Source organism: Macaca thibetana, chromosome 20, assembly GCF_024542745.1.
Source record: "Macaca thibetana thibetana isolate TM-01 chromosome 20, ASM2454274v1, whole genome shotgun sequence".
In the NCBI taxonomy this organism is placed as follows: domain Eukaryota; kingdom Metazoa; phylum Chordata; class Mammalia; order Primates; family Cercopithecidae; genus Macaca; species Macaca thibetana.
The window spans coordinates 17,005,252-17,033,233 of NC_065597.1; the positions used below are offsets into that span (position 1 = coordinate 17,005,252).

The 27,982-nt window shown below is 55.0% G+C and overlaps 2 protein-coding genes across 6 annotated transcripts in view; one reads left to right on the forward strand and one right to left on the reverse strand.

The window, feature by feature from the left end:
* Positions 1-27,982, forward strand: part of AARS1 (alanyl-tRNA synthetase 1) — a 370,792-nt gene that overhangs the window by 122,193 nt on the left and 220,617 nt on the right. The gene's annotated exons all lie outside the window — the stretch shown is intronic.
* Positions 69-27,916, reverse strand: FCSK (fucose kinase). Of its 5 annotated transcripts, XM_050772671.1 has the most exons (25): positions 27,375-27,655; positions 23,993-24,055; positions 18,586-18,689; positions 18,083-18,234; positions 16,723-16,773; positions 14,678-14,803; positions 13,669-13,741; positions 13,151-13,248; positions 12,680-12,760; positions 11,678-11,797; positions 11,324-11,495; positions 9,917-10,029; positions 9,274-9,375; positions 8,994-9,164; positions 7,724-7,788; positions 6,984-7,354; positions 6,031-6,241; positions 5,677-5,843; positions 5,360-5,581; positions 4,842-4,985; positions 4,568-4,687; positions 1,896-2,083; positions 1,705-1,804; positions 940-1,163; positions 69-765 (listed from the first exon to the last, which is right to left on the reverse strand). In XM_050772671.1, exons 3-25 carry the CDS (start codon positions 18,665-18,667, stop codon positions 664-666), a joined length of 3,255 nt encoding a protein of 1,084 aa, XP_050628628.1. In that variant the 5' UTR covers positions 18,668-18,689; positions 23,993-24,055; positions 27,375-27,655; the 3' UTR covers positions 69-663. The 5 variants fall into 5 exon arrangements, with proteins under 5 accessions (XP_050628628.1, XP_050628626.1, XP_050628627.1 ...); XM_050772669.1 differs by lacking the exons at positions 23,993-24,055; positions 27,375-27,655 and adding an exon at positions 27,665-27,902; XM_050772670.1 differs by lacking the exon at positions 23,993-24,055.

Sequence of the window (27,982 nt, forward strand, 5' to 3'; positions counted from 1 at the left end):
CCCATAGTGTAGGGGAAGTGGGAACTGCTCCCAGGAGGAGCAAAAGTGACTTTATGAGAACCACCTGTAAGGACAGAGTGACTTTATTCCAAGAATGCCAGTCCTGAGAACCCACTTCCCACAGGCACCAGGTCACTTGGCACGGTCCGTAGCTTTGCTGGTTAAGGCCTGGGATGGCAGTGAATCGCTGGGTCACTGCCACCAACTTGGCAAGGGACCGCCACCCTCACTCCCACGCTCCCATGAGGGTGAAGCGTGAAGTCTACAACCCTAAGGAAGGCCACAGGGAATGCCTCGGAGGGCCTCTTCAGGGTTGGCCTTGCCAAGGGACTCCCAGCCATATGCCAAGGCTGGCTGTCAACCCTTTCCATGGCCCTCGTGGAATGAGAAGGCCAGTCATAGGATTTGTAAAGGCCACATGGGATACTAAGCTTGGGACCTTCTTATGTCCAGGAGGAACAGAGGCTATACCTAGGCCACTGTCCACCAGGTCAGTCCTGTCCCAGGCACTCTCTGCTTGCCCAGGTCTTGCTCTGGTCAGCTTCCTTTGGGAGCAGATTCGCAGAGGTGGGTGGGGAGTAGGAGGTGGAGGTTCCCATGGGGCAAGGAAGGTGGGGGACACTGTAGCTCCAGGTTTTCTCCTATTGCAGAGAGAAGCCAGCTTCATGGGAAAGGGCAACAGGTTGAGGCCTCAGTCCCCAGCAGCTTCAGGCTCAGGCCCTGCGTGTCCACTTCAACCAGGTGGATGCTGTAATTCCCAAGGCCCTGGACAGGACGGGAAGTATTTAGAAGGCTTTGGACAAATCTCAGGCCTTCTGGAGGCTGGACTGAGCCTGCAGGACCAGGGGACTTGCAGATATAGCCCCTGGTTAACTGGTGGGCCACAGTGAGGTTTCTTGCCCCAAGAGGTCTCCTGATCAACCCCAGCCCCATCAGTACCTCGGTCTTGGCCAGCACCGCCTCCAAGGCCTCCTTTTGCTGTGGCTCCTTGGTCAACAGATAGAGAAAGCCTCCACCGCCTGCCCCAGCCAGGCTCTGGCCATGCACGTGGGGGGCCAGGACATCCATCATACGCCGCACAGCCAGGGGCTCACAGCCTGGAGCCATGAGCTTCTTCTGCTCCCAGTATGAGGTCAGGCACTGGCCCAGCAGAGGCAGGCTTCCTGAGGTGGGGCAGAGGGGAGTGATGTGCCTGGGCCAAGATACTCAGCACCCGTCTGGAGATTGCATGAAGTGCCAGGACGTGCTGCTGAGCCAGTGTCATGGTAAAGAAGCCGGATTCCAGTGCTGGCTGGAGCTGGAAGTAACAAGCCCACTTCCCAGGACCACCTGAGGACCAATGTGCGGGAAGCAACCAACACCACACCCAGCACAGTCGGCATCTAGGGAGCTGTGAAGCCACACACTGGGGCCCTGCCCAGCTCAGACTTCCCTGGAACTCAGCCATGGGGTGAGTCCCTTCCCCTTTCTGCTTCCTGTTAGGTGGGGCTGGAGGGCCTTTCCCATAATGAAAATTTTGTCCTCAGATGTGACTTTCCCCTAAATGTGAGACCTTGGAGAGGACAGACAATAGGCTTCTGTTCCCAGAGGCCTAATATCTGGAGCTTGTACCAAGCCTGCAGATGACCCTGGCCTCAAACCGACAAGTGGCAGGATACTCGCTCCTGGTGCCCTGACCCCCCCGCCCCGGAAGAAGCCCCTCACCTTGGCGGAAGGCTTCAGCACATTCCTCAGTTTGCTGCACTAGGCTGTGGGCATTCTGCACCACAGCAGGCAGTCGGGCGTACCAGCTCCTCAGCACATCCTGTGGACGGGGCAGGAGAAGGGGTGGTGAGGACCCAGGCCCAGCCAGCAGGCTCCCTGCCTGCCTCCCTCATGCTGGGGCCGGAGCTCACCTGCAGCAGATTCCGAGCCAGGCGGGTCTTGCCAGTGTACACCAAGAGCAGGTGGTCATTGAGCTTCTGGACAAAGCCCTCAGGCACCGTGACCTCTTCTACCTCCACCTTCAGCGGCAGCTGAGCCCGGGAGCGCCCCACCTTGATGCCAGGCATTAGGCCACCCACTTGGTCCTGCCAGCCACCTCCTGTGAGCCCAGGGCCTGTCACTGTTGGAGTCTGTCTGGCCCAGCTTCATTCTCCCAGTCTAGGCTCCCGGCCCTGCACCCCTTGCTGGGAGCAGTATGGAAAGATAGCTTCCCTCAACTCCACAGGACAGTGAGCTACGCAGCTTCTGTCCCCAGGATAATCCCAGCAAGGGAATGGGCTTCACTCCAGGGCAAAGCTTGGCATTCCCGAGGCCTGAGTTTTGTTTTAGACCTAATGTGTAATTGGAATTGGGATAAACCACATTGAAGGATAAAGATTTTACACTATGGCCGGGCATGGTGACGCACACCTGTAATCACAGCACTTTGGGAGGCTAAGGCGGGCAGATCACTTGAGGTCAGGAGTTTGAGACCAGCCTGGCCAACATGGTGAAACCCCATCTCTACCAAAAATACAAAAATTAGCCAGGCATGATGGTACGTGCCCTGTAATCCCAGCTTCTGGGGAGGCTGAGGCAGAGGTTGCAGTGAGCTGAGATGTCACCGCTGCACTCCAGCCTGGGTAACAGTGTGAGACTCTGGCTCAAAAAATACATATTTTACACTAACCTCTGCCCCTCCTAGGGGAGTTTTAGTCAGAGGAGAGGCTGACAGATACCTTCCCTATAGCCTGAGTCTCCCTGCACCATCTTCTGAAAGGTGGTTTATGTTGGAAGGAAGCTCATCAGGATCTATTTTTATCCTATCTAACTTACACATCTTTCCAGCTTCAGTAATGAAAGGTATGTATCATTTTCCTCCTTGTAGCTGCATAAAAATAACAAAACTAGTCCAGGCATGGTGGCTCATGCTTGTAATCCCAGCACTTTGGGAGGCCAAGGCGGGCGGATCACGAGGTCAGGAGTTCAAGACCAGACTGGCCAACACAGTGAAACCCCATCTCTACTAAAAATACAAAAAATTAGCTGGGCATGGTGGCGGGCGCCTGTAATACCAGCTACTCGGGAGGCTGAGGCAGGAGAATCGCTTGAACCCGGGAGGTAGAGGTTGCAGTGAGCCGAGATTGTGCCACTGCACTCCAATCTGGGTGACAGAGCTAGACTCCATCTCAAAAATAAAAGAAAAATTAAAAATAACAAAACTTGAGTTGCTTCTGGGACAGACCCTTGATATTTAGGGAAGGGCCTGCAAGGGTTTAGAGTACGAAATGCAAAAGACAGGAGCCATCTGGAACTTTGCAGCCAAAACCTGGTGGCTGCAAAGTGGCTATGTCTTGAAACGTCAAGACTTAACTGTGCCCCTCTGCTTCAGAGCACTTGGCACAGTTTGTAATACACATGCACCTGAGTGGTTATTGATTAATGTCTGTCTCCAGGAGACCACAGGACTTTTGAGGGCAGGGACCCCATTTTTGCTCATTTTATCCCCGGGGCCCCACAGAGTGGGTTCTCAACAAATAGTCATCCGTTGGCCAATGTAGAACTTGAATGGCGCACCTCAAAAGAAAGCTGGAAAGGCTTCCCCATCTGCCCCTTTTGCTAATGACTACCGATTATGGGATATGAGTCACTACAGTGAAATGAGAGGCTTGAGCTACAGAAACACCACAATCAGGCTTCAGTAGGCCTTTGCAGCAGTTTCCTTCCAGGGGTGTGCTGGAGATGGGGCCTGACACCCTGAGGTGGACCTGAAACCAGACAAGCCTGTGGCTGCTCTACACTGACCATGGGTTCCAGGGGGCTCGGTGGCCAAGAGGAGTGAGAAGCCTGGCGCTGGTGACATTCATTAGATCATAGTCATTGTTGGGCTCTTGCTGCCCTACCATATGGCCAGGGGGTGGGGGCGGGGGCACAGGTGATCGCATCTCAAGTAAGGGCATGATGCCAGAAGGGCAGGCAGAAGGTCCAAACCAGCTCTGCCCAGCCCTACCTGAGCACAGCCCTGGATAGGCACAGTCACGAAGCATAGCACCTGGTTCCAACAAGCATAAAAGGCACAGCACAGACCCAGTGCGGTGGCTCACGCCTGTAATCCCAGCATTTTGGGAGGCCGAGGCGTGCGAATCACTAGGTCAGGAGATCGAGACCATCCTGGCTAATGGTGAAACTCCGTCTCTACTAACAATACAAAAACTTAGCTGGGTGTGGTGGCAGGCGCCTGTAGTCCCAGCTACTCGGGAGGCTGAAGCAGGAGAATGGTGTGAACCTGGGAGGCGGAGCTTGCAGTGAGCCAAGATCACACCACTGCACTCCAGCCTGGGCGACAGAGCAAGACTCCATCTCAAAAAAGAAAGAAAAGAAAGGCACAGCACAGGCACTCAGTAGATGCTCATGAAACAGCTCGTTGGGAGGTAGAACATTTCAAGTTGAAAGTGACCAGAGAAGGTCAAAGTGACTAGAAGGAAAGTATTTTCAACAGCAGCACAGTCACGTGGCTGTTGGCCAATCACATGCAAATCCACTCCCCCCGCAGGCCCTTGGGAAAGTGTCAGTGACCTCCCCCAACTCCAGGGCAGTCACATACCAGTGGTGAGCACCTGCTCCAGGTGCAGCACTGCATGGATCAGGGCTTCCGTGCCCACCACCCGGCCTGCGGCTCGCTGCAAGGCAGCCAGGGCAGTGCCTGCCAAGATGCTGCTGGTGCCTGCAGGGCAGAGAGGAGAGAGCAGGCATGAAACACCTCTGCCCTGCCCAGGCCTGCCTGACTCCCTCTAAGGGCAGAGGCCAGGGACAGGGATCACAGGCAAGGTTGGAGGGCTGTGACAGTCAGTGGGTAGCAGGTGGCAGGGACCGCTTACCCAGGCCAGAGCCGTGGGGCAGCTCAGACCAGGTGTGCAGCTCAAAGCCACCCCCGAAGGTGCGGAGCAGCTGCTCATTCAGCTGGAGTTCCGAGTGGACATGCACGATCCCCGCGCAGATGAAGGCCGCCTTCAGCAGGGCCCCTGCAGAGGGACAGGCATGAGGAAGGAATTTGGTCTCCAAGGGCAGACACAGACACCCACCCACCCTCATGACTTCCCAGCCAGTGCGGGACTCATCCGGTGGGACAAAAGTCCAGCAGCAGTACTGGCCCCACCCCCAAGCCATAAAAGGGCCTCTGGACTCCCAGACAGGGACACATGTCATCTCTACTTCCTGTGTCTGTAGGTGCCTATGCAGGTTGACTCCCAGCCCCTTCCTTCCCTTCAGGCTCCTCAGCCAGACTGGCTGGCTCCTCAGGCCAGACCCCAGTGGCTTGCAGTCTCTAGCTTCTGCCCCCCACCCCTAGCTGGCCATGTGTGCCAGCCCCACCTGCAGAGGTCTCAGGGTGCCTGACCTGGGGCATGGGGCTGGCAGTAGTCCCGCAGGTCAGCCAGGCACCGGCACACTATCTTCACAGTCATCTCATCCTGCCGAGGCCCCACCGCCAGCCACAGCTCAGGCTCCGGGATGCGGCGTGCCCTGGCTCCAATGGGCCGGCGGCCATCCACTCGCACAGCCAGGCCCAGCACAGCCCCACCAAGCTCATAGGCAAGGGGTGGCGTGTCACTCCAGCCCCCTACGGCAGCGTGGCAAGAGTCAAGTTGGTCACAGAAGCTGCCAGCCTGGCTCTGGGGCAGGTACCCTCACCCCCACCTGCCACAAGGGGCTCACCAGAGAAATCCACACGGGCTGGGCACTCAGCCACCACCCACTGCCCAGGTCCCGGCAGCTCCACCGGCTCCGTGGAGACAAAGTGCTGGGCTGACATCACAGCCTGGCGGATCAGGATCTGCCCAGCCCCCTCATAGTGGCGGGCCGCTCGCACCAGCAAGGCTGGCCTGCCAAAAGAAGAGGGAGGGATGGCGGCATGCAGCCCAAGCTGGAGGCCGATTGCCTGGCTTTGGGGACCTGACTGTCCTGGGGTACCCAACGGTGCCCCACCTCTCTCTGGGCTTCGTCCATCAGGGGCCACTTCCCAGATAGCCAGGGGCATATCCAAGGGATCTGACCTCCGTTAGTACCCACCTGCTTAGCCACTTGTCCCTCTCCTGGGCAAGCGCCTCCACGCCCGCTGCCAGGTCTCCACACTCCAGGTATGAGAACGGCCGCATCCACTCAGGGTTGGCAGCTGGCCCGCTCCGCAAGCCCCCACGGCCCTCTGCCATGCAGCCCAGGACGTCCGCCACACAGGCCAGTGCCCGCGCTGCCACGCCAGGATCTTCTGCCCCAGCTGCAACTGAGGGACCAGGAATTGGGGGTGGCAGGGGAAGAGGCCTGTCTTCAAAATCCTCTGCCCTGAGAGGCTACTCAACAGTCCCCAAATGCGCCAGACCCCTCACACCTCCTGGCTTTTGCCCACAATGTATCTTTGACTGTAACTGCACCCCTCCTCTCTGCCTGGCAGAGATCCTCTCGTCTTGCCAGTCCCAGAGTCCCAGCCCATAGGTGTCTCTTCAGCATCACCTAGGACTCCCATAGTGGTGAAGAGCTCAGGCTCTGGGCTCAAACCACCTGGGCTCAGGTCTCAGCCTCACCACCAGCTAGCCGTGTGGCTCTGGGTGAGTAGCTTCAATACCAATCATGTCCATGATCCCTGGGACCTTCCACGAGGTACGGCCTACGAGGCTAAGGCTGTGAGCCCCCAGCAGTGTGCCTGGGACCTCACGCAGAACTGACCATGTCCCTTGGGGGCCCTGTCCCCTCCCCACGCTCTGCACCCACATCCCGGCACCCGGTACAGAACATGCAGGGTTTGCCGATGTGCCTAGGACCTAGAGCTCAGCTGCCAGGCCTCAACCTCTGATCAAACCCCACTGACAAGGATGAGGCTTTCCAGAATCCTAAAAGTAAACTCCAGCGTGCCCCTTCCCAGCTTGAGCACCTCATGGCCCCCTAGTCCCCTCAGGGGATGGCCCAGAGGACAGGGAGGGCAGGTGCCCCTGGCCTGACTCTGCAGCACTACCAGCCCGCACACTCACCCTGGTCCAACGTGGCCAACAGGGGCCCGGGGCAGCCCTCGCGGACAGCAGCCCAGATCAGCGGGCGCAGGCTGAGGTCCTGCCGGGCCTCCAGCACATGCCGCGCTTTATGCAGGGCCTGGCGGAAGAACAGGTCCCGGCGAGAGGCCAGCGTGGCAGCCCGATCCAGGCATGGCTGCAGCTGCTCCCAGGACAGACGCCAGGAGGCTCGCCAGGCTCGCAGGGCCTCGCCCCCATCCTCCTGGCGGTCCAGCATCCACAGCAGGTCCTGGGGTCCCAGGTCCCTCGAAGGGTGGAGCACAGGAAAGAGGCGGGCACTGGGAAGGCAGCACTCTGCTGGCGGCGTGTCAGGGTCCCACAGGTCCCAGGCTCTGATGTGGGGAGAAGGCACATTCCCAGGAGGGAAGCAAAAGCTCCAGTCTCCTCCCCAAGCCCTGAGCCACCTGTCAGTTCATGGGGATAGGACAGTCTCCTCCGAGGTAGCACAAGTGGGCAATTCAGGTCTGGGGCCAGGCTGCCTGGCATCCTTTCCCAGACCGCTGAACAAGAATGCCAAAGTCAGCACAGCCAGAGACTGGGAGCTGCCCAGGGGAAAGTACTGGAGAGAATCTCAAAACCACCCAGGCCCCTGGATGGTAGCAGGGCCCGTGCTGCTCTGGGGCAGGGGAGAGACACACCTCGAAAAGCAGCAGTCACCCCAGCTGCCCAGGTCACCAAGACTCTAGCGGTGTCCACCTTACCGAACACCTGTCCTCTTGAAGAATTCACTCCAGGGTACGTTGAGATATGTGCCTGCCCCCTGTCTCTGGGGGAGAGGAGGAAGCAGTCAGGGCTGCAGGGGCCACAGGAAAGGGTTAGAGACACTAGGCCAGGGGGCCAGGAGCTGCTTAAGTGCTCATGTGAGGGCAGAAAGACAGACAAAGCACGTACTTGACCCACCCAGGCTGGAGCGCAGTGGTGCAATCAGCTCACTGCAGGTATGAACTCCTGGACTCAAGAGATCCTCCCATCTCGGCCTCCCAGAGTGTTGGGATTACAGGCGTGAGCCACTACACCCAGCCATGGAGCAATTTCTGAAATTGCTTTCAGCCCTGCAGCTCCAACACTCCTGCCGAGGTGCCTGAAATCTGGAGCAGAACCCTGGGTTCCAGGCCCAACCCACCACAACTGGCTGCAGCCCAAGGCGGGTTACCTCCCTCTCTGAACCTCAGTCTCTAGCCTGCCAAAGGGGGATAAAAATCTCCACCCAGCCGGGCGCGGTGGCTCACGCCTATAATCCCAGCACTTTGGGAGGCCAAGGTGGGCAGATCACGAGGTCAGGAGATTGAGACCATCCTGGCTAACACGGTGAAACCCCGTCTCTACTAAAAAATATTTAAAAATTAGCTGGGCGTGGTAGCGGGCGCCTGTAGTCCCAGCTACACAGGAGGCTGAGGCAGGAGAATGGCGTGAACCCGGGAGGCGGAGCTTGCAGTGAGCCGAGATCGCGCCATTGCACTCCAGCCTGGGTGACAGAGTGAGACTCTGTCTCAAAAAAAAAAAAAATCCACCCAACCGGCCTGGCCAACATGACGAAACCCCATCTGTACTAAGCTGGGCGTGGTGGTGCACGCTGGTAGTCCCAGCTATTTGGGAGGCTGAGACAGGAGAATCACTTGAACCTGGGAGGCGGGGGTTGCAGTGAGCTGAGATTGGGCCGCTGCACTCCAGCCTGGGTGATAGAGCAAGACTCTATCTCCAAAAAAAAAAAAAAACAAAAACAAAATCCCCACCCAGCGCAGCTGTCTCAGCAGATGCAAGGAGGGAGAAAGCCTGTGGAGACTCTGCTGGTCTCACAGCCTAACCTCACCCTACCTCCTCCCTCATCCTCTCCTCCTACATCCTACCCTCCTCACAGCCTGTCCCACGGACCAGTGCTCAGAGAACCCCGCCGTGGGGTGGGGGCCAGGACTCCTTGGGGCTCCCCAAAGCCTGAAGATGGGGGTGAGGGAATGCAGGGCGACTGCCTACCTCCCAGCTGTCCAGACGGCCAACAAGGGTGAAGGCGTGGCCCGGGGAGCCGTGTAGCCGCGTACGGTGTCCCTGCAGGACAAGGTCATGCAGCTCCCAGCCATGCAGAGCCTCGGAGTGGGCTATGTCCAGGCCACTCACCATGCAGCCAGCGCCTATGTGAACAGGGCCCTGGCGGGGGACAGGGCAGACATCCTGGGTGGGCAGGCACCCAGCACCCCCCAACACACACGGGATGCCAGCACCCTTGCCCCAATATGCCCACGCGCTCAGGCCTCACCCGCAGGTGGCAGTGCTGCAGGACACTCCCGGGACCCAGCCGGACAGGGCCCTCCAGCAGGCAACTGACCACAGAGCTCCCAGCCGCCAGGAGCTGCTGCTCCTGTGCAGCCGGGTAGGAAGAGCATGAGGGTCGAGGGCCAGGGCTGCCTCAACTCTCCTCCCAAGCCAAGCATCTGGGGGCGAAGCGTCCAGGCCTATTGCTCCCCTGCCCTGCAGCCCCCTAGACTCCTCTCTGGACCTGCCTGGGCCCCAGCCTCAGGCCTATTTCCATCCCACCTGTCCAGCTACGCCCAACCCCGCCACCCTGGGGGCCACCTCTGAACCCTACCTGTCCCCTTTCTCAGCAGCACAGCACTGACCCAGGCCCACCACTGTCACCCCAGGCAGACCCCAAAGAAAGGTCTTCTTTAGCTTCTCAATCAGGTAAGCTCCATGCAGAATCCTGACTTGGTCACTTACTGGCTGTGTGGCCTTAGGCAAGTTACTTCGCCTCTCTGAGCCTCCAGCACTTCATGCGTAAGCCGGGGGTAACACCTGCACTCAGGCCATCTGTTCCAAGGCCGGCTATTGTCTTCCTGGGAATCCACATCCCACCTGATCCCAGGCACCCAGCAGGCACCAGAGGGGCAGGGAGGTCTCACCTCCACCTGGGAGTGCACAATCTGGGCCCCAGGAGCCCCAGGGAGTGCGAGGCTGTGCAGGAACTCAGTGGCTGAGGAGGTCATGTAGCTGTAGCTGCCGTTGGAGACGTAGGCTGTAAAGACATAAGTACGGACCCCAACCCCATGCCTGCTGTGACTCAGGCTGGCCTCCCAGCAGCACAGACACATGGGGGCAGGTGTGGCAATGAGCCTGTTAGGGGAAACTGAGTCAGGAACCTGCCCAAAGCCACACAGCTAGAAAGCAGACAGGTTGGCTGGGCACGGTGGCTCACACCTGTAATCCCAGCACTTTGGGAGGCCGAGGCAGGCAGATCATGAGGTCAGGAGTTCGAGACCAGCCTGACCAACATGGTGAAATCTCGTCTCTACTAAAAATACAAAACTTAGCCAGGCATGGCCGGGCACGGTGGCTCACGCCTGTAATCCCAGCACTTTGGGAGGCCGAGGCGAGCGGATCACAAGGTCAGGAGATCGAGACCATCCTGGCTAACATGGTGAAACCCCATCTCTACTAAAAATACAAAAAAAAAAATTAGCCAGGTGTGGTGGCAGGCGCCTGTAGTCCCAGTTACTTGGGAGGCTGAGGCAGGAGAATGGCATGAACCTGGAAGGCAGAGCTTGCAGTGAGCCGAGATCGTGCCACTGCACTCCAGCCTGAACAACAGAGCGAGACTCTGTCTCAAACCAAAAAAAAAAAAAAAATTAGCTAGGCATGGTGCCACGCATCTGTAATCCCAACTACTCAGGAAGCTGAGGCAGGAGAATCACTTGAACCCCGGAGGCAGAGGTTGCAGTGAGCCAAGATTGCACCACTGCACTCCAGCCTGGGCAACAGCCATACTCTGTCTCAAAAAAAGAAAGTAAGTAGACAGCTTAGGGCCAGGCATGGTGGCTCATGCCTGTAAACCCAGCACTTTGGGAGGCCGAGGCAGGCGGGTCACCTGAGGCCAGGAGTTCAAGACCAGCCTGACCCACATGGTGAAACCCCATCTCTACTAAAAATACAAAAATTAGCCGGGTGTGGTGATGCACGGCTATTATCCCAGGTACTCAGGAGGCTAAGGCAGGAGAATCACTTGAACCCAGGAGGCAGAGGTTGCAGTGAGCTGAGATCGCACCACCTCACTCTAGCCGGGGCGACAGAGAGAGACTCCGTTTCAAAAAACAAAACAAACAAAGTGGACAGGCTGGGAGAGCCTAGGAATGAGACAAAAGGAAGACAGGAAGGGGAAGGAGGTAGCTCAGTGCGGGGATCTGGCACAGGACAGGAGAACTGCCCAGTCCCTGTGCTAGGCTGCCTGGCCCCGCATGCAGTGAGCAGCTCCATTCTTGGGGTCCTCACTCCCATGGTCTCCCCACCCCAGGGAGCTGAAACGCAGTACCCACCCATGGTAAGGGGCTGATCGCGAAGCTCCCTCCACAGCTGGGCCCGGGCACTCTGCAGATAACCTGCTACATCCGCATCGCCTTGCCCCAACTCTGGGGGCCTCCCCACCAGGAAGTCCTCCCTGGTCACGTTCTCAGCCATGCAGTACAGAATGTCAAAAAACAGAGACAGCTGCAGGAAGGGGAAGAAGCACAGCTATTGGCATGGCAGGGGTTTAGCCCCCAAGTTCTGAGGCTAAACCAGGGCCGTCCCGTCTGTGGAGACTCTGCCCCAGAGAGGGGAAGTGGCTGGCCTGAGGCCACACAGTGCCTCATCCCCAGGCCAGGCCCCCCCAGCTGCCCTCCCCCAGTCACCTGAACAGGCCGGGCTCCAGAGTCCAAGCCCAGGTAGGTGCAGGCATCCAGGGGCGGGCTCACGTGGGTGGCTAGGAGGCGCTCGGCAGTCTCCACAGAGAAGAAGACAACCCCAGAGACCTGGAAGGGACCCCAAAAGGATCAGAGACAGAGAGCCCTGGACCAGGCCCTGGTACAAGTCAGGGAGGGCACATGCAGACGGGCCACGTGAAGCTGAGTGCCACACCAGGCAGGGAGTGTCGCCTTCTGACCACTCCACCACCCAGACTCCAGGCTTCTTTGGGGCAGCTCCCACCAAGGCACCTTCTGGGACCCCCTCAACTGTCAGGCCTCCTCCCGAACCCAGCTCTCTACCCTCGCAGTGGCCCACTCCCAGATTTCCCCGCCTCTCCAATCCTTGCCCCTCATGCTGGAAGCATTCCCGGAGTCTGGCTCTAGGCCTCCTCCCGTCGCACTCCTTAACTTGCTCACATTCTGGTTCTAGGCTTCCTTTTTGTGTTTGAGCTTTTGAGGTTTGTTTTGTTTTGTTTTGCAGCGGACAGGGGGTTGATTCAGAGTCTCACTCTGTCACCCCGGCTGGAGTGCAGTGGCATGATCTCCGCTCACTGCAACCTCTGCCTCCTGGGTTCAAGCGATTCTCGGGCCTCCACCTCCCAAGTAGTTGAGATTACAGGCACACGCCACCATGTTCAGCTAACTGTTGTATTTTTAGTAGAGACAAGATTTCACCATGTTGCCCAGACTGGTCTCGAACTTCTGACCTCAACTGATCCACCCACCTCAGCCTCCTAAAGTGCTTGGATTACAGGCATGAGCCACCGTGCACACCTGGTTCTAGGCTTTCTGGTTCAGGACAAGCCCCTGATTTCAAGATTACCCTATCCTCAGATTCTAGCACTAGCTTGTCCTGGAGGCTTCCAGAAGGAATTGAAGGAAGACAAACCCTCCCTTCCCATCCCATAAGGTCCCCAAAGCCCCACAACCTGGGCCCAGCAGCCATACCAGTGGCACCCGTCCATCAGGCCTGACACACCGCTGAATCTCTGCCTCAGTGCCCTGGTAGTAAATGTCCAAAACGAGGCCCTATATGCAGGGAGAAACAGAATCAGGGGAGGGAGCAGGAAGGGATCTGGAAGGAGGCCACAGCCACAGGTAGCAGCAAGGGCGTTCTTCAAAGCAAAGCTGAAGATGCAAGGCTGGCAGTTGCTGGCGTTCTCAGGAGGCCTGAGATTTCTACTCCATGATGGCGGAGGACAGGCTTTAAATATCTTCGCAGTCCCAAGCCCGGGCACAGAGACCGGGCAGGCGGTCAGTGTGAAATGTATTTTTGGCCAGAGTGAGGGAGCACTGGCGCCGCTGCCATGGAGGAAACTCCTTGGATTCAGGAGCATGCCAAGAAATCCAGGATGAGAGGTTGACCAGTGACAGGGGGAAGGCTACCCCAGTCGGCTCCACTGCCCCCAGGGGAACTACCTGGGGGTCAGTGAGGTAGACGCCATGATTCCGAGCGTAGGCCAAGCTCCCTGGGAGGGCGATCACTCTGGCTCCCCGGAAGCTGTCCCAGCTGATCCCTGTGGGGTGGGGCAGTCAGGAGGCTCCCAGGGGCCTCGACCCAAGGCAGGGAGTCCCCCGCCAGGAGGAAGCAAGAGCCCAGGGCTGGGGCACCCAGGCGCCTCTAAAAGGGAAATACGGCTTCCAAGCCAAATGGACATTCCCCTGGGAAAATGACAGCCCTCCTCTCCCAAAGTTCTTCCGCAGAACCCCGTGGGGCAGAAGGGGCAGGGCTGCTTCTGTCCATCCTATAGACAGACGGACTGAGGCACAGCAGGAGAAGCCCTGCCTCCACCAGGCTTCATTCTCCACACCCTCCAGCTTCCCATCTAACAGGGCAGTGGGGCAGGCACAGAGGCAAGGTGGGCAAAGAAAGGCAGAGCTGGCTTCTCGCTGTGGCTGTGACGAGGGAAGGTGGTCCCAGGTAGTCTCAGGCTCACCAGGATTTACAGGAACAGACAGCAGCATGTCGGTACTGCAGACCCACACGCCTGGCGGGGAGCCCGGGCCCAGCTGCGGCGGGGGAAGGAGACAGAACACAGCTGGTGCCTGACCTAGCGCTTCACCTGCCCTCAAGGATACTGTGCTGTTGACGTAACAGGGTCCTCCAAGACCTGGTCTGTCCCGCCCTCTGGCTGACCCGGATTTACAGCTTCTCCCATGTGACTAACTTTTTTGTTGTTCCTGTGACAGGGTCTCACTCTGTCACCCAGGCTGGAATGCAGTAGTGAGACTGTAGCTCACTGCAGCCTCAAACTCCTGGGCTCAAGCGATCTTCCTGCCTCAGCCTCTTGAGTAGCTGGGACTACAGGTGCATGCCACCATGCCCAGGTAATTATTTAAAAATTATTTTGTAGAGAGGGGGTCTTGCTGTGTTGCCCAAGCTGGTCATGAACTCTTGGCCTCAAGTGATCCTCCCACCCTGGCCTCTGAAAGTGCTGAAATTATAGGCATGAGCCACTGCCCCCAGACACAACTAACTTCTTGAAGCTCTTTTTTTGTTTTGTTTTGTTTTTTTGAGACGGAGTCTCGCTCTGTCGACCAGACTGGAGTGCAGTGGCCAGATCTTAGCTCACTGCAAGCTCCGCCTCCCGGGTTCACGCCATTCTCCTGCCTCAGCCTCCCGAGTAGCTGGGACTACAGGCACCCGCCACCACGCCCGGCTAGTTTTTTTGTATTTTTTTTTAGTAGAGACGGGGTTTCACGGTGTTAGCCAGGATGGTCTCCATCTCCTGACCTCGTGATCTGCCCGTCTCGGCCTCCCAAAGTGCTGGGATTACAGGCTTGAGCCACCGTGCCCGGCCGAAGCTCTTAACTAACACTAGGCACCCTCAAAACCATTCCTCCTGGGGCCCCCCAGCTGAGACAGCATAGATCATAGCTGGGGAACAGTGGGAGGGAAGTGGCTCTACCTGAGACAAGGCACTAGGGGTCACCACCCAGCCTCACCCGATAGGTCATGATGTCCAGCAGGCAGTCCAGGTTGCAGACCAAGGCTTCCACGGGGGCCTCGGGGTTCTCCACAGGGAGGCAGGTGAAGGCCCTGCCACAGTCATCAAAGGGGAAATCTCGACCCTGGGAGTGGGGGGACTGGTGAGGAAGCCCCAGTGCAGACAGCCCAAGGCCATCTCATCAGCTTTGCAGGCAGAAAGCCATCCAGTGGAGGGCTGATAAAAAATGTTCTCTTGGCCGGGCGCGGTGGCTCACGCCTGTAATTCCAGCTCTCAGGGAGGCAGAGGCGGGAGGATAGCTTGAGCCCAGGAGTTCGAGACCTGCCTGGGTAATATAGCGAGACCCCGTTCTCCACAAAAAGGAAAAAAAAAAAAAAAAAAAAAGACAAAAAAAAAAAATGTTCTCTTGATATTTTCTCCTACAATATATTTTTATATTATGCATTGCATTGCATTGCACTGAAATTTTTTAGACGAAGTCTTGCTCTGTTGCCCAGGCTGGAGTGTAGTGGCGCGATCTCAGCTCACTGCAAGCTCCACCTCCCAGGTTCAAGCAATTCTCCCACCTCAGCCTCCCAAGTAGCTGGGACTACAGGCGTGTACTACCACATCCGGATAATTTTTGTATTTTTAGTAGCGACAGGGTTTCACCATGTTAGTCAGGCTGGTCTCAAACTCCTGACCTCAAGTGATCTGCCCACTTTGGCCTCCCAAATTGCTGGGATTACAGGCATGAGCCACCGTGCCCGGCCACCAGGCCCTGTTTTAAGCGTTTACATGTAGTGTCTCAGAATGTTCATATCCACGTTGGGAGGAAACTGAGGCCTAAAAAGGGTTAAGTGACTTCCCCATGGTTATAGAGCTGATAAGCCTGGATTCTAGTCAATGCATAGAGTTAGATGGATATATATATATATATATATATATTTTTTTTTTTTTTTTTTTTTTTTTTTTTTGAGATGGAGTCTCACTCTGTCACCCAGGCTGGAGTGCAATGGCGTGATCTCAGCTCACTGCAACCTCTGCCTCCCGGATTCAAGTGATTCTTCTGCCCCAGCCTCCCAAGTAGCTGGGACTACAGGCATGCACCACCATGCCTGGCTAATTTTTTGTATTTTTAGTAGAGACAGGGTTTCCCCATGCTGCCCAGGCTGGTCTCGAACTCCTGACCTCGTGATCTGCCCGCCTCAGCCTCCCAAAGTGCTGGGATTACATGTGTGAGACACTGCACCCAGCCTATATTTTTATTTTTTGAGACGGTCACCCGGGCTGGAGTGCAGTGGTGTAACCATAACTCACTGCAGCCTCAACCTCCCAGGCTCAAGTGATCCTCCCACCTCAGCCTCCTGAGGAGCTGGGACTACAGGCGTGCATTACCATGGCGGCTAATTTTTGTATTTCTTTTTTTTTTTTTTTTTTTTTTTTTGAGACGGAGTCTCGCTCTGTCGCCCAGGTTGGAGTGCAGTGGCCGGATCTCAGCTCACTGCAAGCTCCGCCTCCCGGGTTCATGCCATTCTCCTGCCTCAGCCTCCGGAGTAGCTGGGACTACAGGCGCCCGCCACCTCGCCCGGCTAGTTTTTTGTATTTTTTAGTAGAGACGGGGTTTCACCGTGTTAGCCAGGATGGTCTCGATCTCCTGACCTCGTGATCCGCCCGTCTCGGCCTCCCAAAGTGCTGGGATTACAGGCTTGAGCCACCGCGCCCGGCCATAATTTTTGTATTTCTTATAGAGATGGGGTTTCACCATGTTGCCCAGGCTGGTCTGAATCTCCTGGGCTCAAGCAATCTTCCCGCCTTGGGCTCCCGAAGTGCTGAGATTTACAGGCGTGAGCCACCGTGCCCGGCCCTAGATGGACCTTTTAATCTGATATTCTGCTGGGAAAATACGTGGTATATATTTAGCCAATTCAGTTTTTAGACATTTAGAATCTTCCAGATTTCACCTTGCACACACACTGTGGCAGAACATGCCTGAAGTCCTGCTCAACTCCACGAACTGGGATTCCGGCCTTCTGCTTGGCCCCCGCCCCAGAGCTCATTTACCATGTGCAGAATGAGGATCCAGGCCGAGTACAGGACGTCAGATGTGACCACCTGCAGGAGTGGGAAAGCCCTGTGAACAGAGGCCTCAGGCAGAGGCCCTGGAGGATGGCACCCTCCAATCCAGAGAGAGACCCCAACACAAATTTACTCAGGTACTCAAGGGACAAAAGGCAAGGTCAAACCAATGGCCACAGGCAGGCAAGGGGTAGCCCTGGTCCCTCCTGGATAAGGCAGCCCAGGGCCCTCCACCTGGGCCACCTTCTTGCTGCCTGGTTTGTTGCTGCTGTTGTTGGCTGTTTTTTGACAGGGTCTCACTCTGTCACCCAGTCTGGAGTGCAGTGGCATGATCCCAGCTCACTGTAGCCTCGGTCTCTTAGGCTAAAGTGAGCCTCCCACCTCAGCCTCTTAACTAGCTGGGACTACAGGTGTGTACCGCCACGCCTGGCTACCTCTTTTTTTTTTTTTTTTTTTTGAGATGCAGTCTTGCTCTGTCGCCCAGGCTGGAATGCAGTGGCATGATCTCGGCTCTCTGCAACCTCTGCCTCCCGGGTTCAAGCGATTCTCCTGCCTCAGCCTCCCGAGTAGCTGGGATTACAGGCGTGAGCAGCCAGGCCCGGCTAATTTTTTTATTTTTATTAGAGAGGGGGTTTCACCACATTGGTCAGGCTGGTCTTCAACTCCTGACCTCAGGTGATCCGCCCACCTCGGCCTCCCAAAGTGCTGGGATTACAGGCATGAGCCACCGCACCCGGCCTCTGCTGTCTGTTTTGAAGGGGAGGTTATAGGCGACAACAACTGAGGCCTGGCTGGGTGACTCTGGGGAGTCAGCTCCATAGCAACTACAGTGGTCCCCTCCCCTGCTGGTGCCATCTCCCTCTGCAGAGCATGTCCAAGCCTGTGCCTACCCTCACTCTGCACACAAAGGTGCTATGCAGATGAGGTGACCAGGTGAAGTGGCTGGTTGCACAGGAGACACGGGACCAGTGGGATGCTGACTCACATGCTCTGCCCAAAGCAGGCAGTCACATCTCAGTTCCAGTGAACAGTTAGTTGCCATGTGGGGATGACAGCCCAGACTAGCAAGACCTTTGAATGTTTCAAGAGAAGCCAGAAAGCCTCACTCTGAGATATTGGCTCCAACTCTCTAAAAACACTGCAAAAGCTGGCCCTGCCTTCTGCCCTCACTTGGACGACAAGGCAAAGATGAGTCCACCCAATTTACAGAAACAAAAACTGAGGCCAGTGCGGAAGCCAATGCTGAATTAGCCAGGGCAGTGGAGCCAGAGGAGCTGGGGATCTCAGAAATGACCTGGTTCCAGCAGGGACACGGACCAGGGAGGTGGCCCTGGTGAGCACTCACAGTGAAGCCTGCCCGGGCACTCAGGTGTTCAGCAGCCACCAGCAGGGCGTTGAGGGTGGCTCCTCCGCTGCCCACACGCTTCTCTGGGTCCTCCACGGCCAGTAACAGCGTCCCAGCAGGGATCTGCTCGCGCTTCTGCCGCACTTCCAGTTCTAGGGTCAGAAGAGACACTGGGACCTGACCCCCAGCTCTCTGCCCTGGCCCAAAGCACCTGAGCAAGCCTATTGATCATCAGTGTTTGATCTTCCTTGACTTAGCTTTCCATACAGAAGGCCATTAGATCTTCACCCAACTCAGTGAGAGAAGTCCTATTACTCCCATCTTACAGATGAGAAAACCGAGACACAAGGAATGACATGCCATGTATGCTGTCACATGGCTAGGGAGAAGTGCGATCTGGGTTTGAACCCAGGCCGGCCTGGCACCTGGTGTTGGAGGGACATAGCCAGGAAGGGGAGGGAGCTTCTCCATTAGGGGCAAGGTGGGAAGGGGGAGTCCCCTACCTCTCTGAAAGACCTGGACACTGTCCTTGTACTGGCAGGTCAGGATGACGACCGTCCAATCAACTCCCTTTGGCTGCTCCATTCTGGCCAAGCAGAGGGGCTTCCTGAGATGGCAATATGAGTAGATATGACTATTTGTTAAACTGTCATAACTAAAATTAATTATTTTTGTATGCGATCTATGATTTTAACATGTATAGATTCGTGTTGGTATCACCACTATCTACACTCAGACAAACTTCCTCATGCAACCTCTCCTCCCCGCCTAACCCGTGACAACCACTGATCTGCTCTCTAAAGCTACAGTTTCATCGACTTAAAAAATGTCGGCCGGGGCCGGGCGCAGTGGCGCACGCCTCTAATCCCAGCACTTTGGGAGGCCGAGGCGGGCAGATCACAAGGTCAGGAGATCGAGACCATCCTGGCTAACACGGTGAAACCCCCGTCTCTACTAAAAGTACAAAAAATCAGCTGGGCATGGTGGCAACTGCCTGTAGTCCCGGCTACTCAGGAGGCTGAGGCAAGAGAATGACGTGAATCCAGGAGGCGGGGCTTTCAGTGAGCCAAGATCGCGCCACTGCACTCCAGCCTGGGCAACAGTGCATGACTCTGTCTCAAAGAAAAAAAAAAAAAATGTCGGCCGGGCGCAGAGGCTCATGCCTGCAATCCTAGCACTTTGGGAGGCTGAGGCGGGCAGATCACCTGAGGTCGGGAGTTCGAGACCAGCCTGGCCAACATGGCAAAACCTCTTCTCTACTAAAAATACAAAAATTAGCCAGGTGTGGTGGCGTGTGCCTGTAGTCCCAGCTATTCAGGAAGCTAAGGTGGGAGGACTGCTTGAGCCTGGAAGATTATGGCTGCAGTGGGCTATGATTGTACCACTGCACTCCAGCCTTGGTCACAGAACAAGACCCTATCTCTAATTAATTAACTAAAATAAAATAAAGGCCAGGACAGGTGCAGTGGCTCACGTCTATAATCCCAGCACTTTGGAAGACCAAAGTGGGAGGATTGCTTGAGCCCAGGAGGTTAAGGCTACAGTGAGCCATGATCACTCCACTGCACTCCAGCCTGGTTGACAGAGCAAGACCTCAAAAAAGAGTCAAATAAAATGGAATATAATCTTTTGAGATTATCTTCTTTCATCCAACATGATGCCTCTGAGACGTATCCAAGTCATTGCGCATATCCGTGGCCCAAGCCTTTTATCGGAGGAGCAGTGTTCCCTCGCACAGACGGGCCGCATCTGTTTCTCCATTTACCCACTGAAGAGCATCTGGGCTGTCTCCAGTTTTTGGCAGATATGAATAGTCCTGCTATGAACCTCTGGAGACAGGTTCGTGTGAACAGAAGATTTCATCTCTCTAGGTGGACACCAAGGCGGATGACGGGGTCACACGATCAGCGTGTCTGCTGACATTACAAAATGTGGATGGGTGCCATTTCCCCAGGGAGTGTGCCCAGGAAGGAGGAAGGGAGGGCAGCAGGATAGGGTAAGAGTTGGGGCCACCCAGAGCAAGGGGGAAAGGAGGTTGAGAGCAAATGCCTAACCCCACCCCTCAGGCTCCTCAAGCTGATGGGGGTTCCCTGGAGAGGGGGGCAGCTGTGGGGAGCACATATGCACACAGAGCTGCAGGAGTGGGCACTCGGGGACCTCCCTTCCCAGGGGTCTCATCCAGCCCAGCAGGGGATGCAGCCGTACCCGCCCGCCATCTTCCTCCAGGGCACTCTCAGCAAGTAGGGGCAAAGCAAGGCCAAAGATTTGGCTTCACCCCTACCCCTGTCTCCCCCAACCTGCCAGCACTCCTGCCAGATGGAAAACCAATCTGACTCCTGAGCCCCTGGCCTCCCCGAGACCAATGAGTCCCCAGGAGTACCTGCACATTCACCTCTGGCAGGGCTCCCACTGCTGTCCCACAAAGCAGCACCCCCACTTCCTCCCTCCAGCCCTCAAAGCTCAGCATGGGAAAAGACCACGCAAGTAAGCTGCTCACCACCGGCTGAGCTGCGCCCTGAGCACGCATCTGGTGGTCAGCCCACATCCCAGCCAAAGTGACAGGAAACCTGAAGCTCAGCCACAGGCTCTTCTTGTGCCAGGCTCTGTTGCCACCAGAAGAGAAAAGGCTGACGGGACACTACCACTCAGCAACACCCACACCTTCAGGAAAAGCCTCTGTCAGTAACAGAAATTGCTCCATTCCCTACTCAGCCCAGAAGAGAAAACCAGAGGGGACATTCCAGCTAGAAATCTCAGCCAGGCACTTGAGGGTGAAGGCTTCTCCCAGGACACCCACCAAGCTCTCCCTCCAACTTTGCCACCAATTCACCATATGGCTGTAGGCACCTCTAACCCTCAGGTCAGCTGCAGCAGGGAGTTTAACTAACAGATGCCCCCAGCTGCTACGATCTGAATCTCCCACCTTGTTTACATGGAGGCCACGCTTCCAACCAACCTTCTCAAAACCAATGACTGAGCACAGCTGGCACACTGAAATAGACCTCTATTCCTGTGAGATACCAGACTCCTCTGGCAGGCAGCTTAGAACTGCACTGTCTTAGAACTGCACTGCCACCCGGGTGTGGTGGCTCACACCTGTAATCCCAGCACTTTGGGAGGCCAAAGTGCACAGATCACGAGGTCAGGAGTTCCAGACCAGCCTGGCCAATATGATGAAACCCCATCTCTACCAAAAATACAAAAATTAGCCAGGTGTGGTGGCACTTGCCTGTAGTCCCAGCTACCCGGGAGGCTGAGTCAGGATAATCACTTGAACCCGGGAGGCAGAGGTTGCGGTAAGCTGAGATTGCGCCACTGCACTCCAGCCTGGGTGACAGAGCGAGATTCCATCTCCAAAAAAAAAAAAAAAAAAAGAGGCCGGATGCGGTGGCTCACATCTGTAATTCCAGCACTTTGGGAGACTGAGACGGGCGGATTGCCTGAGGTCAGGAGTTTGAGACCAGCCTAGCCAACACGGCGAAACTTCATCTCTACTAAAAATACAAAAATTAGCCAGGTGTGGTGGCGGGCGCCTGTAATTCCAGCTACTTGGGAGGCTGAGACAGGAGAATCACTTCAACCTGGGAGACAGAGGTTGCAGTGAGCCGAGACCATACCATTGCACGGCAGCCTGAGCAAGAAGAGCAAAAATCTATCTTGAAAAAAAAAAAGATGAAGAAATTGCTGGGTGTGGTGGCTCATGCCTATAATTCCAGCATTTTGGGAGGCCAAGAGGCCAAGTCAGGAGGATCACTTGAGCCCAAGAGTTAGAAATCAGCCTGGGCAACATACAGAGACCTTGACTCTACAAAAAAAAAAAAAAAAAAAAAAAAAAAAAAAAAAAAAAAAAAAACACGAAGAAATGAAGCACAGAGAGATGAAATAACTTGCCAAAGCTAGCAAGTGGCACAGCCAAGTTTGATACTAAACCTTTTTTCCAGAGTATCCATTTTATTCCCTTTTTTTCTTTTTGAGCTGGATCTTAGTGTATCCCCCAGGCTGGATTGCAGTGGTACAATCTCAGCTCACTATAATCTCCACCTCCTGGGTTCAAGCAATTCTCCTGCCTCAGCCTCCCGAGTAGCTGGGATTACAGGCACGTGCCAACACGCCTGACTAATTTTTGTATTTTTAGTAAAGATGGGGTTTCACCATGTTGGCCAGGCTGGTCTCAAACTTTTGACCTCAGGTGATCCACCTGCCTCGGCTTTCCAAAGTGCTGGGATTACAGGCATGAGCCACCATGCCCAGCCTCTTTTTATATTGCCTTTTTTACTTTTTTTTTTTTTTTTTTTTTTTTTAAAGACAGGGTCTCAGTCTGTCACCCAGACTGGAGTGTAATGGTGCAATCATAGCTCACTGCAGCTTCAACCTCCCAGGCCCAAGCAATCCTGCTACCTCAGCCTCCTGTATAGCTGGGACCATAGGCAGACGCCACCATGCCTAGCTAATATTTTCATTATTTGTTTTCTTTTTAAGAGATCGGGTAGGCCAGGCGCGGTGGCTCAAGCCTGTAATCCCAGCACTTTGGGAGGCCGAGACGGGCGGATCACGAGGTCAGGAGATCGAGACCATCCTGGCTAACACGGTGAAACCCTGTCTCTACTAAAAAATACAAAAAACTAGCCGGGCGAGGTGGCGGGCGCCTGTAGTCCCAGCTACACAGGAGGCTGGGGCAGGAGAATGGCATAAACCCGGGAGGCGGAGCTTGCAGTGAGCTGAGATCGGGCCACTGCACTCCAGCCTGGGCGGCAGAGCGAGACTCCGTCTCAAAAAAAAAAAAAAAAAAAAAAAGATCAGGTCTTGCCGTGTTGCCCAAGCTGGTCTCAAACTCCTGGACTCAAGCAATCCTCCTGCCTCAGCCTTTAAATTAATTAATTTTTAAATTCATGCTTCCCAGGCTACTACAGGGTCCACTTGCTCAACCACTACAATAAACCTACTTTGTAGAGCTGAAGTACAAAAGGAGTAAATATATGTAAAGAGCTCAGCATGTATTATCTATTGTAATTATGACAAAGCCTAAACAAATACAAGGGAGGGATGATTTAATAATAATAGCCACTAGGAGGTCAGGCACAGTGGCTTACGCCTGTAATCCCAGCACTTTGGGAGGCCAAGGCAGGCAGATCACTTGAAGTCAGAAGTTCAAGAGCAGCCTGGCCAACATGGTAAACCCTGTCTCTACTAAAAATACAAAAATTGGCCAGGCGTGGTGGCAGGTACCTATAATCCCAGTTACTCAGGAGGCTGAGGCAGGAGCATCTTTTGCACCCGGGAGGTGGAGGTTGCAGTGAGCCAAGATCATGCCACTGCACTCCAGCCTGGGTGACAGAGCGAGATTCTGTCTAAAAAAAAATTAAATTAAAATTAATAGGCCGGGCACGGTGGCTCATGCCTGTAATCCCAGCACTTTGGGAGGCCAAGGCAGGTGGATCACCTGAGGTCAGGAGTTTGAGACCAGCCTGGCCAACATGGTGAAACCCCATCTCTACCAAAAATTCAAAAGTTAGCCGGGCACGGTGGTGGGCACCTGTAATCCCAGCTACTCAGGAGGCTGAGGCAGGAGAATCGCTTGAACCTAGGAAGCAGTGGTTGCAGTGAGCCGAGATCGTTCCACTGCACTCCAGCCTGGGTGACAGAGTGAGACTTTGCCTCAGAAAGGAAAGGAAAAGGAAAGGAAGAAGGAAGGAAGGAAAGAAGGGAGGGAGGGAGGGAAGGAAGGAAAGAAGGAAGGAAGGAAGGAAGGAAAGGAGGAAAGAAAAGCCACTAGGACTGAGCACTCTGGACCACAGTTAAGGTGCTGTGATTTTTTGTATCCTGACAACACCCTTAGACCCTGCAAGATAAATATTATCTCCTATTATCTCCACTTCACAGAGGCCAGGAATAGTCAAAGTTGCAACATACCTGGGTCTTTTAGATTCTTATTCAGCTGATGCTGATAATGTTATCTGGTTCCAAGCAAAGGCACTGAAAGACAGCAAGAGGCCAGGCACGGTGGCTCACACCTGTAATTCCAGCACTTTGAGAGGCGAAGGCAGGTGGATTGCTTCAGCCCAGGAGTTTGAGACCAGCCTGAGCAACATGGCAAAACCCCATCCCTACCAAACACACACACACACACACACACACACACACACACACACACAAATTAGCCGGGCATAGTGACTGTGCTATAGTCCCAGCTACTCAGGAGGCTGAGGCAGGAGCACTGCTTCAGCCCTGGGGGCAGAGATTGCAGTAAGCTGGCACCACTGCATTCCACCCTGGGTAACAGAGCCAGACCCTGTCTGGAAAAAAAAAAAAAAAAAAAAAAAAAAGACAGCAAGAAAGAAATCCTTGAAATGGCAGGCTGTGGTGGTTCACATCCGGAATCCCAGCACTTTAGGAGGCCAAAGTGGACAGTTGAGGTCAGGGGTTCAAGGCCAGCCTGGCCAACATGGCAAAACCCCATCTCTGTTAAAAGTACAAAAATTAGCTGGGTGTAGTGATGTGCGCTTGTAGTCCCAGCTACCCAGGAGGCTGAGGCAGGAGAATCACTTGAACCCAGGAGGCGGAGGCTGCAGTTAGCCAAGATCATGCCACTGCACTCTAGCCTGGGCAACAGAGTGACTCTGTCTCAAGAAAAAAAAAAGAAAGAAATGCCCCAAAGAGAGTCCAAAGGCCCAGAAGGTCTGAGCCTAGTCTTCATCTCAGCATAGTGCTGGAGAGACATGGGCAGGTGACAGGTCATGACCAGAGTGGGGAGGGTATCCCTTACTAATGATGGGGCAGAGGAACAGTCCTGGGTTGAGTATCAGTCCCAAAAGTCTTTGTCCCCATCTCTACCTCTTCCTGTAGGCTCCTAGGCAAGTTACTTGACCTTTTTTCCTTTCTTTTTTTTTAGATAGAATCTCGCTCTGTCGCCCAGGCTGGAGTGCAGTGGTGCGATCTTGGCTCACTGCAACCTCCACCTCCCAGGTTCAAGCGATTCTCCTGCCTCAGCCTCCCGAGTAACTGGGACTACAGGCGCCCACCACCATGCCTGGATAATTTTTTGTATTTTTAGTAGAGACGGGGTTTCACCATGCTGGCCAGGCTGGTCTCGAACTCCTGATCTTGGGATCCGCCCACCTCGGCCTCCCAAAGTGCTGGGATTATAGGCATGAGCCACTGCGCCCAGCAGTTACTTAACCTCTCTAAGCCTCAGTTTCCTAATCTGAAATTTAAGGCCAAAGACATCAACTTCCCAGGACTGTTTTCAACATGAAATACAATGTAAAGTATGTGGCACACACCAGTGGCTCAATGAATGATAGATCTTTCCAGCCAGGCAAGGAAGCAGGAGAGTTTAACCTGTCCCTGAAGGAGGAAGGACTGGAAGCTCTCAAACATTCTCTGAGTTAAAGATTGCCCTGAAGAAGAAAAAAATCAGGGAAGGCCCGGGGAATCAAGCAAGGCTGAGAGGCATCCCCTGAGAGATTAACACAAAAGGTAAAATGATACAGGTAGCAAATACATACGGAGTGCTTTTTTCAGGCACTATGGCAAAGGCACATCAGTGTCACTTCATACGACCTACCCATCAGTCCTAAGAATTGGCTCTTATCTCACTGAAGCTCTAGACAAGAAAACTGTAGTTTAAAAAGCAGAAATGCCTGGCGCCGTGGCTCACGCCTGTAATCCCAGCACTTTGGGAGGCCGAGGCGGGTGGATCACGAGGTCAGGAGATTGAGACCATCCTGGCTAACACGGTGAAACCCCGTCTCTACTAAAATTGTAAAAAAAATTAGCTGGGCATGGTGGCAGGCACCTGTAGTCCCAGCTACTTGGGAGGCTGAGGCAGAAGAATGGCGTGAACCCGGGAGGCAGAGCTTGCAGTGAGCCGAGATCGCGCCCCTGCACTCCAGCCTGGGCCACTGAGCGAGACTCGTCTCAAAAAAAAAAAAAAAAAAAAAAAAGCAGAAACATAGCCATTAGGTTGGCGCAAAATTAATTTTGCCTTTTGCCATTCCTTTAATAGTACAGGCAGGCTAGGTTTTTGTTTTGTTTTGTTTTTGAGAAACAGGGTCCCGCTCTGTCACCAGAGGGTGGAATGCAGTGGTGTGATCACAGCTCACTGCAGCCTCAAACTCCTAGGCTCCAGCGATCCTCCAATCCCAGCCTCCCATGTAGCTGGGACTATGCATGAGTCCTGCTAGTTTTTATTTTTTGTTGAGATAGGGTCTCGCTTTGTTGCCCAGGCTGACCTACAACTCCCGGACTCAAGTAATCCTCCCGCCTTGACCTTCCAAAGTGTTGGGATTATAGGTGTGAGCCACCAGGCCTGGCTTTTTTGTTTTTTTGTTTTTGTTTTTGTTTTTTTTGAGAGACTCTCACTCTGTCGCCAGGCTGGAGTGCAATGGCGTGATCTCGGCTCACTGCAATCTCCACCTCCTAGGTTCAAACGATTCTCCTGCCTCAGCCTCCCAAGTAGCTGGGATTACAGAAGTGCACCAACACGCCCAGCTAACTTTCGTATTATTAGTAGAGACGGGGTTTTACCATGTTGGCCAGGATGGTCTCAAACTCCTGACCACAGGTGATCTACCAGCTTCGGCCTCCCAAAGTGCTGGGATTACAGGCGTGAGCCACCTCACCCGGGTTTTTGTTTTGTTTTGTTTTTGTTTTTAATTAATAGTTCGCTGGAGTTACACAATCTCAAGGGGTACTGAGAAAGTGTGCCCTAAGGCCCTAAGGTTCGTTTGTTTGTTTGTTTGTTTGTTTGAGACACAGTCTCGCTCTGTCGCCCAGGTTGGAGTGCAGTGGCGTGATCTCGGCTCACTGCAACCTCCACCTACTGAGGTCAAGAGATTCTCCTGCCTCAGCCTCCCAAGAAGCTGGGATTACAGGCATGAGCCTTGGCGCCCGGCCTCTATCCACTTCCAATAGAGCCTCATCTGCTGAGATCAAGTTGAAATATTTTTAGTGTCCTCACCCCCACGCTGTCCAAGACTGGGATAGGGCTGGGGAGCCAGAGAGAGAATAAAGTACTAAGAACTCTTCATATGAACCTTTTGAAGACAGGTGGGTCAGGGACTGCACATTTTATAACTTTAAAGAGGAAAAAAAAGCTCACGGAGGACTCTGATTTGCTGCCTTCTGAAATAACAGACCGAAAGAAGTTAAATGGGAGTAAAATCGTGTTGTAAATTACCCAACAGCGTATCATTGAGATTCGTGCATAATACGGGGCCCCGGCCGGGTAAACTGAGACAGGAGAAGCGGCCTCAAAGTAAAATCAGAGCAGCGCCGGCATCCAGAGTCCCACCTGCCTCAGGGTGAGGATCCTCTGAGGTCCGCATCCCTCCCGGTCCCAGCCGCCCGCAGGTCCCGCCGCACCAGCCGGGTCCCGGGGCTCCTTGGAAGACCCAGGCCAAGGGGACGCGGGAGCGCAGAAACCCCTGTGGGCTCCCGGGGACACCGCAAAGCTCCCGGGGACTCTTCCCTGTCAGGACCCGGGTGGCCCGCGGCTCGACTCGGTGCTCCCAGTCAGTGACGGTGCACCGGAAAGCTGCTGGGGCGCAGAGGCCCTGCGGGGACCCTCGCGGACTGACGTACCTGCCGCCGCCCGGCGCTCGGCGGAGCGGGCTCTTTAACGCGGGGCTGCGCGACCCTCGCTGTGCACGCTGGGAAATGTAGTTTCACCTCCGCGCCCCGCCTGGCCGGGCCCCCGCCCAGCATAAGACACTCTCGGAGCCACCGCACGGGCCAGCGTGGGTGGCCGGGGCAGCGCTTTCCTGAAGTGCAGCGGGGCTGCGATCCAGAAGGGAGGTGGGTAGAGGGCCGCTCCAGGACCCACGAAACTACAACTCCCAGAGGACCGATGCGCCTTAAAGACACAGGCCCTTTTTCTGGGACTTAGGGATCCGGGTTAAC